Source organism: Vicia villosa, linkage group LG7 (genome assembly GCF_029867415.1).
Source record: "Vicia villosa cultivar HV-30 ecotype Madison, WI linkage group LG7, Vvil1.0, whole genome shotgun sequence".
Lineage (NCBI taxonomy): Eukaryota > Viridiplantae > Streptophyta > Magnoliopsida > Fabales > Fabaceae > Vicia > Vicia villosa.
In genome coordinates this window covers 77,136,255-77,149,789 of record NC_081186.1, presented here as the reverse complement: position 1 = coordinate 77,149,789, position 13,535 = coordinate 77,136,255, and the positions used below count along the sequence as shown (strand labels likewise).

Below are 13,535 nucleotides of genomic sequence, written 5' to 3'. Positions count from 1 at the left end.
AAAATCAGTTAATGAAAGCAAGCTGAATGAGCGCATCATACTTACACTCAAATATATTTGGTCTAAACTAATTAGCTAACACATCACAAATGGATCAATATTTAGTACAGACCACCCACCCTTTACATTTACAAATAGTGCCCTTGATTGGATTTTTGGAAAAATATATCATCTGGTAACATAAACATATACTATCATTACACTTTGGAGTGTAAAATTGAAAACGAATTGGGAAATCAATATAATATGAAACCATTCTGTACATGTATATACAAAAGAATTGCATTTTGTTTTTTTTCAGTATAATAGAATACTAAAATAATTAAATTTATCCCTACTGCACAGCATTGGCCTCTGAAACTTTCAAACAAACACACATGTGAAGAAAATACTCAGGATTCATTAAGTTGTTAACCACCCAAGAAAAAGGTGTTTCCGAGCTCGGTTCTATTCCTTGAATGCGTACACACTTGATTTCTGCAATCTCAGGTGTTTGGCCAGATGATGCTGGATCATGTGTACATTCTCCCTCTTCTCCTTCACTTTGGTTTATGTTTGCATCTCCTTCGTTGACAAATGAACTTTCCGGAAAGTACTCAGGCAGAAGTCTTTTAACCGCATCAGTTAAGCTAAAGTATTTACCTGCATCCATTGACCATCATGCAACATTAAGAATGTGGATTACCACCATATCCATCTACAGATAAAATAAAGAATATAGAAAGACATGGAAGATATTCAACATAAAAACTTTATGGAGGATTTTTTTTTTCCTATGAGACGTGACTTACTATCTTCCTTATGAATCTCAACAGGTCGGTTGATATATGAGACTTTGTCCCAATTATCAATTTTTGGAGCATCTTCAAAATCATCAAAATCTTCGTTGACAGTCCACAAATATAAGCGAACAGGAATCCTACCTGACAATATAGTAAACGTTAACCAAAAGTAAGTTTAATATGGATGGGAAAATGTGTGAAACCAACTGAAGCCGCCAATGTCAAAAGTACGCCCAAAAAGCTGAGGTAAACATGAATCAGACCATAAATGAACAGGAAATGGGAGAAAACAGAACGCCAAATTGGCTTAAAAACAGGTTGATATTTCTCACTTGTCTTCACTTGTCCAACAGCTTCAGCATCCCCGGTAGTTTGTTCAGATTTAGTGGAAACTGAATCAATATTTTCTGTATATTGCTCGTCAAAAGTTTCAAGCTTAAGCTTAGAGGACACCCGTCTATAAGATTCCAAGTTACCTGTCATGCAAATGAGTGTTGACAAAAGCCCATGAGAGGAGAGCAATAAACTTATTTTCCAAAAATTACCTATGCAGATATAGACTGTGTTTTCCGGATTTCTTCTATTGAATTACATTTTGTTACTTATCCTTTCTGAATTGTATGATAAAATAGTGTTCATTCATATATGTGATTGATTATATATATTATGCAACTTGTTCTTGGAAGTGTATGTTATCATTAACCGTGTGACTTTTAATGAATTTTGTTGTCTCTCCTTAAATCCCTAAAATGAAATATTACCAAATTGCAACGGTTTTTACTTGTAGAATATGAACAGAAGAACAAAAATAAAAATGTATGAAGTATACAGGCATTAACATCAAACAATTAATAACCATACCATTTAAAACAGAGCCCCAAAGCTCCACCTGATCAGGTTGAGACATGTTCATGACATTCTTGCAATTTCCATTTATAACATATGCAGCCTACAGTAAAAATTAAAACCCAGTCAAGCTCGGAGATGATAAAAGCACTAAGCAACTCACATGTATTGCCATCGAAATGACATTACACATTTTCTTAAAAACTAATGGGCAATGGCTTAAATATGTTACGGGCTGCAAATATTGAAGTTTCTTCCAATATTTGTAAAAACAAATTTAAGCCAAAATTAATTCTTAAAAATGAAAGAGGAGAACAGTTGTACATAGATTTTAACTAAACCACCAATGGAGTAGTAAATGTGTGCATTATTGCAGCAATGTATTCAGAAAAACGCTAACTAAACTCACCAAAGCATTTCACAGCAAGGTTGCTCAACAACTATAACACTAACTTGGTCTCGAAACATTTCTCATTTACCTGAACGTAACCCGTCCCCAATAAATACGCCTGAAATTAACCAAGTTCTAATTATGCTATCTTATACTTCTAAAACCATAACGCTAGCAATTCACATCGTAATTCCCTTACTATCCTCATACTATACAATGACCCTTTTAAAAGACTAAAGTGAGACTGTTTAGCAGTGTTATCACCTAGCTTCTACAGCATAGCAGAATTTGAACATATCAACAATCGCTATTGTTCGGTGCTACGCTATTTAGTACAAAAAGCTGCCAAATAGAGGCTTTGTAACATAGGAGAATTTGAACAAACTGTTATCTTCCGCGATCAACAATATCGGTTTAGTGATTCATATGTGCAGATACTAACTATCAAATGCTATTTTGTCGTGTATGGGCATGAGGCATCATGCTATTAATCAAACAAGTAAATCGTAAATGTACATGCATTGAAATAAAAGATCACACAACTGACCTCTTTCAGTGAGTTAATAAAGCTCCATTTTACACTGTCTTCACCTTCACATGGAAGCAATAAATTACTTGGATATCCTCTAAAGTGTACCTACATATCAGAGAGTAAAGCTATTGAATATAGCTATGCATTGGAAAAATAATTTCTTAATGCCATTAAATGTTTGTACTTTGTAGTGAATCAATCTTAATAATTGCACTAGTACCTTTTGGAATTTCAGCGGAATATTTTTAACATATTAACCTTTTTATTTGATGATCCCCCTCCCAAAACAAATTCCATGCATTTTCTTCTTGATTGTTCAAGGAACAGCACAAACAAGATAAAATTTAAATTTGAAGTTTTCTTCCAATCCAAATTTCACTGAAGACATCATTTTACCCTTATGCTAATAAAAGACTTCATTTTGAAACATTTACATCAATGAGATGCTCAATTAAATTAACTAGAGGAAAATCAAAATAACTTACTGTTAAATTCCACGGCCTTTCTGGCTCCATACATAAAAGATCAAAAAGAACTCCGGTAGGTATATACCTGTACAAACCAGGGCAAAAAAAACTTTCCAAGATTAAAACTTTACTTTCCATGAGTTATATACTATGTTTGCTGCTGCAGACATGTTTCTTGTTGAGAAAATAAATAGTTAGTGCAATGTAACTCTTAGATTATATATTGGACTTAACTCATCCTTACAAATAAGACTTGTAAGGGGAGGGCCACCCGCCACCCAAACTTTATAAACACTATAGAGGTCATATCTCTAGGCAATATGGGGCTTAATCCACCCTTCCTCAACCAAGTTCCAACGCAATGAAGGTGTTGGAGTCTGGAGGCAACAATAAAAGTAACCCAAATGCCTCAATAAGTCAGCTAGGGGCGGACTGCAATGAAGGTGGAATTTCCGACACACACTCTCAAGCTCGAGCCCAATGAGTTGTAAGTATGGACAATGCTAGAAGCCCAACAGAAGATCTAGAATAGACTCTGACACTATCCTATATTTTAATTATATTAGGGTCAACTCATCTTTACAAAAATGGCTTGTAGATTGAGGGTTGCCCGGGCTTTATAAATAAAAAGGCCATATCTCTAGGCAACGTGAGACTAAACCCAACCCTTCATACCCAACACAGTGAAGGAGCTGGAGATTGCAAAGAAGGCAGCCCAAATGTTGTAATTAGGCGGCTAGTGGAGGACCACAATGAAGACAGAATTTCCAACCATAACTAATAACTGAATAACAATGATAAGGTAGCATTAACAACCATAAAATTTTTTTTTTTTTTTGAGCAAAGCAAAACTAACTTCTTTCATTATGAATTAAAAGATCAATACAAGGAGGAATATTATGAGTAACATTACGTCTAGCCCAAGAATTGGCCGCCTTTGCTAATGAATGAGCAACCATAAAATGTTTTAAACACCAAATAATGGGGATATTAAAGGGTAAACAAATTGATACTAGCATCGACAAAAGTTTGTACTATAGCAAATATCAAATTTGGTCTTTGATATTGTAGGACTGTATCAATCTAGTCCCTCACACTATCATATTTCAGAATCAACCCAAAAATTGTAAAACTTTATTCTAAATTCTAATTTGTCCCCCATTGTTATTTACAGAACTAGAATAACATTAAGTTGGTAATATCAAAGACAAATTCGAAACTAAGTGAATAATGTCAAAGACGCATTTGATAACACATTCACACTAAAGAACAAACTTTAACATTTTGGAACATTGATTGTTTGGGAGACTAGGTTGATTCAGCCCTACAATTTCAAGGACCAATTTGAGTACTTACTCTTCCCTCTATATCTGATCCAGGACAATGCCATATCTCTACACCAATTAAACATAAAAAAAGTATAAAAAAAACTACAGCATACCATTTGAGAGGCAATCCATTGTACTCAAACCAAACTGTGTCTACTCCAGGAGGAAGTGCAGTACTAAAATGAGGCTTCAACATAGAAACCAACAAAGGCAAGTACCCTATCCTAGGAGCCAAAACCTAAAACCACAACAAACATAATGTTAAAAACAACAATCAACTGCAAATAAATAAATACTCCAAAAAAGTTCAATTGAATAGAAGCATGTAGTGATTAACTATAAAGGTAACATTTTTAGGTTTTAAATGAAAACCCCATAATGTAAAAATCCAAGCTTGAAGTGGAAATAAAAGAGGAAAAGGAAAAGGGTGTTTCATACGAGAGCGGGTGATGGAGGAGGAAGAGTGGTGACTTCGGATTCATGAAGATGAATTTGAAGAGGAATTGCCCCTTTCCATGCGAACTTCTGCGCTTCACTCATCTCTTTCAGATCGATCTCTCTCTCTCTCTCTCGGTCGGTGCAGTCTTTGATGAACTTCAAACTCTTGCTGCAACCCTTCTTCTTCTTTTTTATTTTTCTTTCTGTGTTATTTTATTATTTATTTTTGTTGTTATTTAAGTTTATTTAAATTTACTTTTTCTTTTTATTATGGCTTTTTTTATATGTTAATCCAGCTTTGTTATTTGGAATTTTGTTGAATAAATTTGGATTAATTATTAGTGAACTGATTTATTTATTTTTCAGGAATTATTGATCCGAATCTTGCTGGCTGCATAACCTAAAAATCAAAGCAATCATATAAATCAGAGAATCTGTTTTTTACACGAAATTTGGAGATTCTATTTAGTAACTTATTCTCTTTGTTTCTTTTTACATATTATTTTAGATTTTTATATGTATTAATGCAATTAATAAAAAAGTATTTTAATATTTATTTTTCTCTAATAACTTTAATTATTTAATAAACCACTTCAATTCAATGTTAATAAATAACCTACGACTCATGTGTGACATATAATTAAGGAGGCTGAATTTAGATCAAGTAATTGATTATCGTATATGTTTAATCAATTAGGCGATGTTTGAATTTTAAACGTCACATAATCAATTCATCATAATAGTTTAATCGATTGTGTCTTCATTAAGTGTATGTCACCAGTAATCAATCATCAGAGTTTATGGCATTAATTACTCTAATCAATTATAAGGGATAATAATCTATTAGAAGCGATATTTAACTACTATAACGCATGAACTTATCTCATTTCATCTTTTGCTTTCTTCATATTTCTCTAGTTGCTTGTGTGTGAAATACTACTTATTATCTTCAATATCATCATGGCTCCGAAGAGGGTCAGCTCCTCTAGAAGCACTTCTTCTCCAAACTACTTCTCAGATACTTTTTCATTACAAGAGCAACAATATAGGTATAACAGAGATTGTGCAACACCGAAAATTCTTCATTCTTACTACTTGGTAGAAAAGATCTTTGAAAAGTGTGAGTTTCTGAAGCTCTTCGATGAAGCAATGTCGAAAAGTTTCATCTGAGATATTCTAGTAGAACAATATCCTACTTTGATCAAGATGTTCTACTCTAACCTCAACTATGTAGATGGAAATTTCACCAACGAGGTACGGAAACAACAAATCCGGCCATCTTTTAAAGAGTACGCGGATATTTGTAATATTCCTTGTATTAGATTTTAGTGCAAAGTTGATGAAAGTATAAACAAATTGAGCAAGTAATGATTTCTCTTATGTCCTTGTTGTTGTCTCCATCTTAGCAAATCCAAACTCTGGTATTCCTTTTTCCTTTACAGTGGGCAAAATGCACCTAGATATTCGACTCACTCATTATGTGACAACACATATTATTATTCCAAGGAAACACAACTTTGGAAAACTAACCAAAACTGATGTTGATATGGTTTGGTTACTTGCTAATAAAGTATAAACAAATTGAGCTAGTGTGGTGATCTATCACATGATGGGGAGCAAGAGAAAGAATATGCGGTTGCCATATGGTGACTTGATAACAAAATTCTTGGAGTATTATGGCTTTAACCTTGAAGAAGAGGAAGAATCAGACAGAGATTATACGGGGATAAGAAACAATGTAATAGGGCAAATGAGAATAGAAATTACCAATAGGATGTTGATTCAAAAGTCTCCCATGGCAAAGAAAGCTTCCAAAAGTTAACAAGTTCCACATCAGTAAGAGAATCTTCAAATTTGGAGTATTTTTATTATGAGATTCCTCACACTATTCCCACAAAAGCTCTTCTCTACACTCTCATCAAGAGGCATAAATGGCAAACGAGAAGATCAACTTCCTGGCACGTCTACTTGCTCATAATGGATTACATTTGCCTCTTGTATTGTTCACTAATGATGATGAGGATTTATTCCTCTGTTGTATCATTATTTTTTTCTCTTTCTACTAGAATGCTCAATAAAGAAGAACAAAGATAAAATGCGTGAATGCATATCTGATACAAACTTAACGCTTTTCTGCAATTCTGATACAACTCAAGTGTATTGTGTGCCTGATTGCATATTCGATACACACTTAACATATTTCTGCATTCTGATATGGCTTAAACACACTTTATGCCTGATTACGTATCTAATACGGAGTAAATGTGTTACTGTGATTCTGATGCGGCTCAAATGCACACCTCACACGGCTCCACATTTGAGACATATTAAATGCATTTCTGCATACCCCAACCCTGTAGTTATAGGCGAACTTGTATAGAGGTGAGTTGTTTGCATGCAGAGCACGTGTCACCTACAAGCCAAGTGAGATGGCGACTACATGTAAAGGATAAGAGAGGCGCCATTCAAAGTGGCATGGGACAGGCTAGGGTGCAGACCAGTGTGCATGCTAGAGAATCTAGCTAGTGTGTAGGATATGGTTGCAGGCTATGGAATTTAGCTAGTGTGCAGGCCTACAAGGGAATCGCCATCTCACTTGGCGCCTTAGGGCATTTTATAGTGGAGGCGCCATTCCACTTGGCTTTTGTTTGGCCAGGCAAATTTGTCTTGTTTTGTTCAACTACACCTATTTATTCTCTTGCACGAACCATATACTATCGACACTAAAACACCCAAACACTCAAACACGCAAACAAAATGTCATCTGCATCATAATATGTTATCAGTGCACATTTCAATGGTGAGACATACCATTGTGATGAATCTGGATTTTTATTTAGAAACACCAACAATATCTGATTTTGTTTTAATAGAAAAGCAAATTTCTTGTATTTCAAAAAACATCTAGAAGTCAAACTTGAACGAGGTCCAGTGTCACACATCTTCTACCAACATCCGATTTTGTTATGAGAACAAAATCAAATTTTATAAGATAGAGGTTCAAGATGACGAGGAACTTCAAAATATGTTTGCTAGTCATTAGTATTATAAGTACGACTCGATTGAGTTGTACATTATGCTCCAAGAGCCTTAGTTGCCACAACCAATTAAGTCACAAGTGGTTGATCCCATCGAAGACGAACTAGCTGAAGTAGATGTCGTTGACGAAGAAGAGGAAGATGAAGAGTTAGAGTTTGATAACATGGTCAACGATGATTCCGAAGATGATGGGCTACCTGATATACCTCCAAATGAAATCTACACACCACCTCGCACATAGCAAACTTCAACATGGGCGGAGATGAACCGTCATCGGATGTTTTCTGCAACTCTTACATGCAGTCAGGTGAAAATATAAAAGAGAAAGACAAATTTTCTTCAAAAGAAAATTGTGTGCGAGTTGTAAAAAAGTTTCACATGTTAAATTTGTCGATTTTAAGGTAGATCGAACAAATGCAGATAGGTAAAAAATCAAGTGTGTCCACCCAGAGTGTATGATTAGGCTAACCGCAACATACAGAGTGTATGTCAAAGAAGTTTCACATGACAACAAATCATTGAATCAATGAATGATGTCTTCAAAGGCATACGAAACCTCCCAGTAACCGCTTTGGTGAAATCAACATATTTTAGGATGGCTTTGTTGTTTGCAAAAAGAGGTGAAATGTGGAACGTTATGTTACAATCGGGACAACTGTGGAGTGAAAACAGCATGAAATTTATTAAGGCAGAAGGTGCCAAAGCCAACACTTATCATGTGACAAGTATCGACCGACATAACCGCAACTTCATTGTCAAAGAGACACTCGACCACAACGAGAGGCTGCCAAGACAAGAGTTTATGGTTATACTACCATCTGGTTGGTGCGATTGTGGAAAGTTTCAAGCATTTCGTATGCCTTGCTCTCATGTCATTGCGACATGTACGTATGCTCATCAAGATGCATTACTACTTGATGAAAAGGCGGAGACTTTGCTCAACATATACAACAATGGCTTTCTAGTGGTAGCAAAACCAGATTATTGGCCTACGTACGAAGGGGAAATAATTTGGCACAATGATCAAATGCGAAGGAATAAAAAAAGTTCTCCCCAAAGCAAGCGTATCACAACTGAAAGGGACTCCTTTGACAAGCTAGAAAGAAAGTGTAGTTTATACCGTCATGCCGGACACAACCAAAAAGATTGTCCCACTCGTGCTACTAGCTTGACAACATAAAAGTTGTATTTATAATATCTGCACTTTTTTATTATCTCAACGAAATGTTTTTCAGTACGAACATTTGTTACAACATACCAAACACAAACAAGACATTAAATGTCATAACGACTAAAACAACAACACAAACACCATATAAACTAACAACACATACGCCACATAAAGATAACATCAACAACGCAACAACATAGCTAAGAAATTACAACCGTCAAAACAATTTCATCGAATTCGTGCATCATCGAGATTACGTCTCTTTATGTTTTGACTTCCTCCAACCAACTATGAGGTTTTCCAATTGCAAGTGAGGTGGTTTTTCTTCTTCTCTGGATCATTCTAATTTGTTCACCATCTTTGATGTCTCAGTCTAACCATGGCATCAATTCTCTCTTTAGACGCTCCATTGAATGAATGTGCCAAATTTTCATTTTCATCAGAGGTTTGATGTCTGAGAAAATAACGTAACCATCTCTCGTAAAAATCAAAGGAGATGTCATGAAGCAAAAAAAAGAAGGAGAAAATGAGAAGAGAATGTGAGAAAATGTGAACAATGTTGAAGAAATAGATGTTTTATTTATAGAAAACACGATTGCATATAGAAGCCATCTCAAATGACGCCTCTTCCCACAATTAAATAATAGGCGTCATCTCACATGGCTTGAAGGAAGTGTATACGCCATGTGGGATGGCGTCTTAGGCCAATCTATAAATATATGCGTCATTTCACTTGGCTACTGCATGTTAATGTTTTTTGAAATATGATTATTTATGTAATTTTCTCAGAAACGTGATTATTTATGTATTTTTTTCAATACATGATTATTGAAATTCTCTTTATGACATGACATCTGTTAATATTATTAGGGTCTTGCTAACCAGTGTCCTCAAGGCAGTGATTAAGCATTCCAAAAAAAAGAAAATATTTTATAGAAAATTTAATATTTCAATTTTCAAGACATTAAATACGCATATTAGAAAGATAAATTTACTATTTTAAATTTCAAGTCTTAATCATTGTGTTGAGGATATTAGTTAGCCTTTCTCATATTATTATATTTAAATTGATTCTTTTATTCAAACAACAGAAATTTAGCCAAAAATTAAATTTGAATTATAAAAGAAAAAGTATAAAAATTAAAATTAGAAAAATATGATATAAAAATAATAAACATTGAACTGAGACAAAATAAGATGCAACATGACTCACAACATTGATAATCATTGGCCACCGATTTTGATTCGGACTGGCGTTGTGTTGTATTCCGTTGTAACTTGTAAGTAAACAATTCTTCTTTCTTCACATTTTCCTTTTTCAATTCATTCTTCTCTTGTTATCACGTTCCCATCACCACCACAACAATCACCTAGTTTTCCCCAAAAAAAATCAATTTTTTTTACCTTCATTCACAATCCACTGAATAATTCATCCCACCTACTTTCACTGTCACCCCTTTTTCCTGGGTGGAGAAAAGTTTCAATTTTTCTTCAGATCTCAGTCTAAAAAATCAACACCCTGAAAAACCCAATTTTGATTTGTGTAGATGTGAGTTTTGAGAAGGGAAAATTCCAACAATGTTTGGTGCTGTTCAATTGGGGCTATTTGCAGCATGTGTTGTGTTGTTTGTTCCAATGGGTATGGCTGGTTGGCACTTGAGTCGTAACAAAGTACTATTCTTTAGTGGTGCACTTTTCATTACTCTTGCTGTTGGTGTTCATTTAACTCCTTATTTTCCTTCTGTTTCTGATTTCATTACATCTGTTAAATCGTCTTCTGTTGTTGACGATGTTGTTGTTGTTGAAGATCGTGATTCGTGTGTTTCTTTGCTTCATGAAATTGCTTGGGAGGTTATGCCAAGTAAGGTTTTTGAACCTTTTTTGAATAACAATTCTTTGAACTATGACAAGTTTTGGTCTTGGAGTAGAATGAATTCTGTTGAATCGTGTGAGTTTCAGAGGCTTAAGAGGAATGATGTTTTGGATTTGCTTAATGGGTCTTGGGTTATGGTTGCAGGGGATTCACAAGCTAGAATCTTTACACTTTCTTTGTTGAGTTTGGTTTTGGATTCGGAGAGGGTCGAATCGGCTAGGAGTTTTTTGTTTAAAAGGCATAGTGATTATCACATTGTTGTTGATGAGTTGGGTTTGAAATTGGATTTTATTTGGGCACCTTATCCTAATAATTTGACTAATGTAGTTATGGAGTTTAAGCAGAAACATTTGTATCCTGATGTTTTGGTGATGGGTTCTGGTTTATGGCACATGCTACATGTTACAAATGCGTCTGATTACGGTGTCTTGTTGAGGTTGTTAAAAAATTCTGTGGCATCAATGTTGCCTGTTTCACCGAAATTCGGTAACGATGAACCTGCGACGGGATCTGTTTCGTCAGTTAGATCTCCGCATTTGTTTTGGTTAGGTATGCCGACTTTGATAAACTCTATGTTGAATACACAAATGAAGAGGGAGAGGATGAGTGATGTATTGCAAGGTGAGTATAAGAGGGAGGTTCATAAGAGTAGTATATTGAAGGAGCTCGGTGGTCCATTTCAACTACTTGATATAGGATCATTGAGTTTGAATTGTGGAATCAAATGTACAGATGATGGAATGCATTATGATGAAGCTGTTTATGAAGCTGCACTTCATGTTATGTTCAATGCATTGCTTATAGAATCTCATCAGAAGCTCTAAAGCTTACCGTGCTTGTGTTTCAAAACAAAAATTTATATAGTTGCACCGAGCGTTAAACAGGAAGCTACGCCTTAGAGAGTTGGCTGGTTGCGTGATGAGATGTAAACAAACATCTGCTATATGGCATTGATTCCTTCTTTGATGATGTGCTTGGCTTTCTATGGTAAGGGAGATATACATGGTAGGATACACGTAATGACTTTGATTATTAGAAGCAGAGTTTTTCTTCGATCATAGCTTGCAAATTTTTGCCGGGTTGGTTTAGGACCTTACAGTCATTTAGTTTTAGAGTGATTTTTATAGCAGAGCACATTTGAAATTCTTTTGTTTTCCTTTGTATTTTCCACTGTATGCTAACAAACAGCTCATGTATTATTTAGTCACCAAAGTTGGAAACAAAAATTTCTGTACAAACAATTGATACATGCTTTTAAGTAACCACACAATTTAAATGGGATTCATTTCTAGTTCTTTTTATGCTAACGTGAATGTAGTTGCATGTTGATATATAATGGTTTATGTTTATTAGTTTCATTTTGGGTCATCTTCATGCTGTGTTATGGTGGAACAGACTAGTTAATTGCTGAGATCAACCTTGAAACAACTGTTTGCTTTCTTAATGTGTAAATATATAGTAATCAATAAAAGGCTTATGAAGTTTTGCTGACATGAGTAGGAATAACCTCAGGGCTTAACAGCTTCATTGATCTATGATGTCATAAGGTTGAATCACTTTACCTCTGGAGTTTAGGCGATTTTTTCGTCAAAACTCGGAATGATCATTCATTTTTTTATACTAACGGTATGAGACACACCAAATTCTACAGTTTTTATTTAGTGGTGTAGAATAATGACTGTTAGGGAAGTATTTATATCTTGTTACCCACAAGTTCCTTCATTAGCTACTCGTCCTGCAGAGTTATAACTTAAAATGTTGCAGGCGCGGGCATACTTTCCGGCCTTATCTGTTTAGTCCGCGTGCCTAAACGGTCGAGCTGCACGTATACCCGACTGTAATGTAGTACTTTCTAGCAAAAACTATTCATTGTTCCCTTATTATATACAAAATTTTAGTAGGGATGTTTCAGCCATGACATTGTACTAGAGATGGCAATACTAATTGGTACCCTTTGTACTCAAGAAGAATATTGGAGAGTAGCATGTCATTAGTCTGATTAGCTACCAGCTTGTCATATTCATAATAGAGAAAAAGTATTTAGTTTGTTAAGGTGTTCTGAGATAAATACACTTGCTGTAATTATATTTCTCTTTATAGAACAATTACACTTGCTGTTATTATATTTCTCTTTATAGGACAATTAAGACCCTATCATCCCTTTGCTACTTGAATTTCATTAGCAGTAGAAAATGCTAGCTGTTTTTAGAAAGATTTTCTTCACAATATCAGCTCTTGACAGCAAAGAGTTCCATAGAGAGCAAAGAATTTCATTATCATATTTCTCTTTTTCTTACTCCTTTGATGCAAATATTCTCTAAACTACTAAAGTGAAAAACTGAAATATAAAATAGTTAAATATTAATTTATTATATTAGAATGTAATATTAAACATAGAAATATAAAAAATGAACTCTAATGGGTAGCGAGTTCTTAGGGTGATATTAAAAAAAGGCCTAATTGAAATCAGACTCTAATTTTAAGGCTATGTTTTTGGGAGTCTGGAGAGAGGGTGATATTAAAAAAAGGCCTAATTGAATTCAGACTCTAATTTTAAGGCTATGTTTTTGGGAGTCTGGAGGGAGGGTGATATTAAAAAAAGGCCTAACTGAATTTTGACTCTAATTTTAAGGTTATGTTTTTGGGAGTCTGGAAGGAGGGTGATATT

At 34.7% G+C, this 13,535-nt stretch overlaps 2 protein-coding genes across 2 annotated transcripts; one reads left to right on the top strand and one right to left on the bottom strand.

The window, feature by feature from the left end:
• Positions 1-217: 217 nt before the first annotated feature.
• On the bottom strand, positions 218-4,963 carry LOC131620906 (autophagy protein 5). Its single transcript, XM_058892092.1, has 8 exons — positions 4,785-4,963; positions 4,460-4,584; positions 3,037-3,103; positions 2,567-2,656; positions 1,644-1,731; positions 1,115-1,258; positions 792-923; positions 218-642 (listed from the first exon to the last, which is right to left on the bottom strand). Exons 1-8 carry the CDS (start codon positions 4,884-4,886, stop codon positions 335-337), a joined length of 1,056 nt encoding a protein of 351 aa, XP_058748075.1. The 5' UTR covers positions 4,887-4,963; the 3' UTR covers positions 218-334.
• A 5,223-nt stretch (positions 4,964-10,186) lies between these two features.
• LOC131620905 (protein ALTERED XYLOGLUCAN 9) lies at positions 10,187-12,913 on the top strand. The gene has a single exon (XM_058892091.1). It carries the CDS (start codon positions 10,573-10,575, stop codon positions 11,689-11,691), a length of 1,119 nt encoding a protein of 372 aa, XP_058748074.1. The 5' UTR covers positions 10,187-10,572; the 3' UTR covers positions 11,692-12,913.
• Positions 12,914-13,535: the final 622 nt, after the last annotated feature.

Bases quoted from the DNA above. Each gene is read 5' to 3' on its own strand.
- LOC131620906 (XM_058892092.1), bottom strand. From the start codon at position 4,886: ATGAGTGAAGCGCAGAAGTTCGCATGGAAAGGGGCAATTCCTCTTCAA. The intron at 4,585-4,784 runs GTATGAAACACC...TTGTGGTTTTAG, and splicing joins CTCCTCCATCACCCGCTCTC to GTTTTGGCTCCTAGGATAGG. The intron at 924-1,114 runs GTGAGAAATATC...CTATATTGTCAG, and splicing joins TGTTGGACAAGTGAAGACAA to GTAGGATTCCTGTTCGCTTA.
- LOC131620905 (XM_058892091.1), top strand. From the start codon at position 10,573: ATGTTTGGTGCTGTTCAATTGGGGCTATTTGCAGCATGTGTTGTGTTG.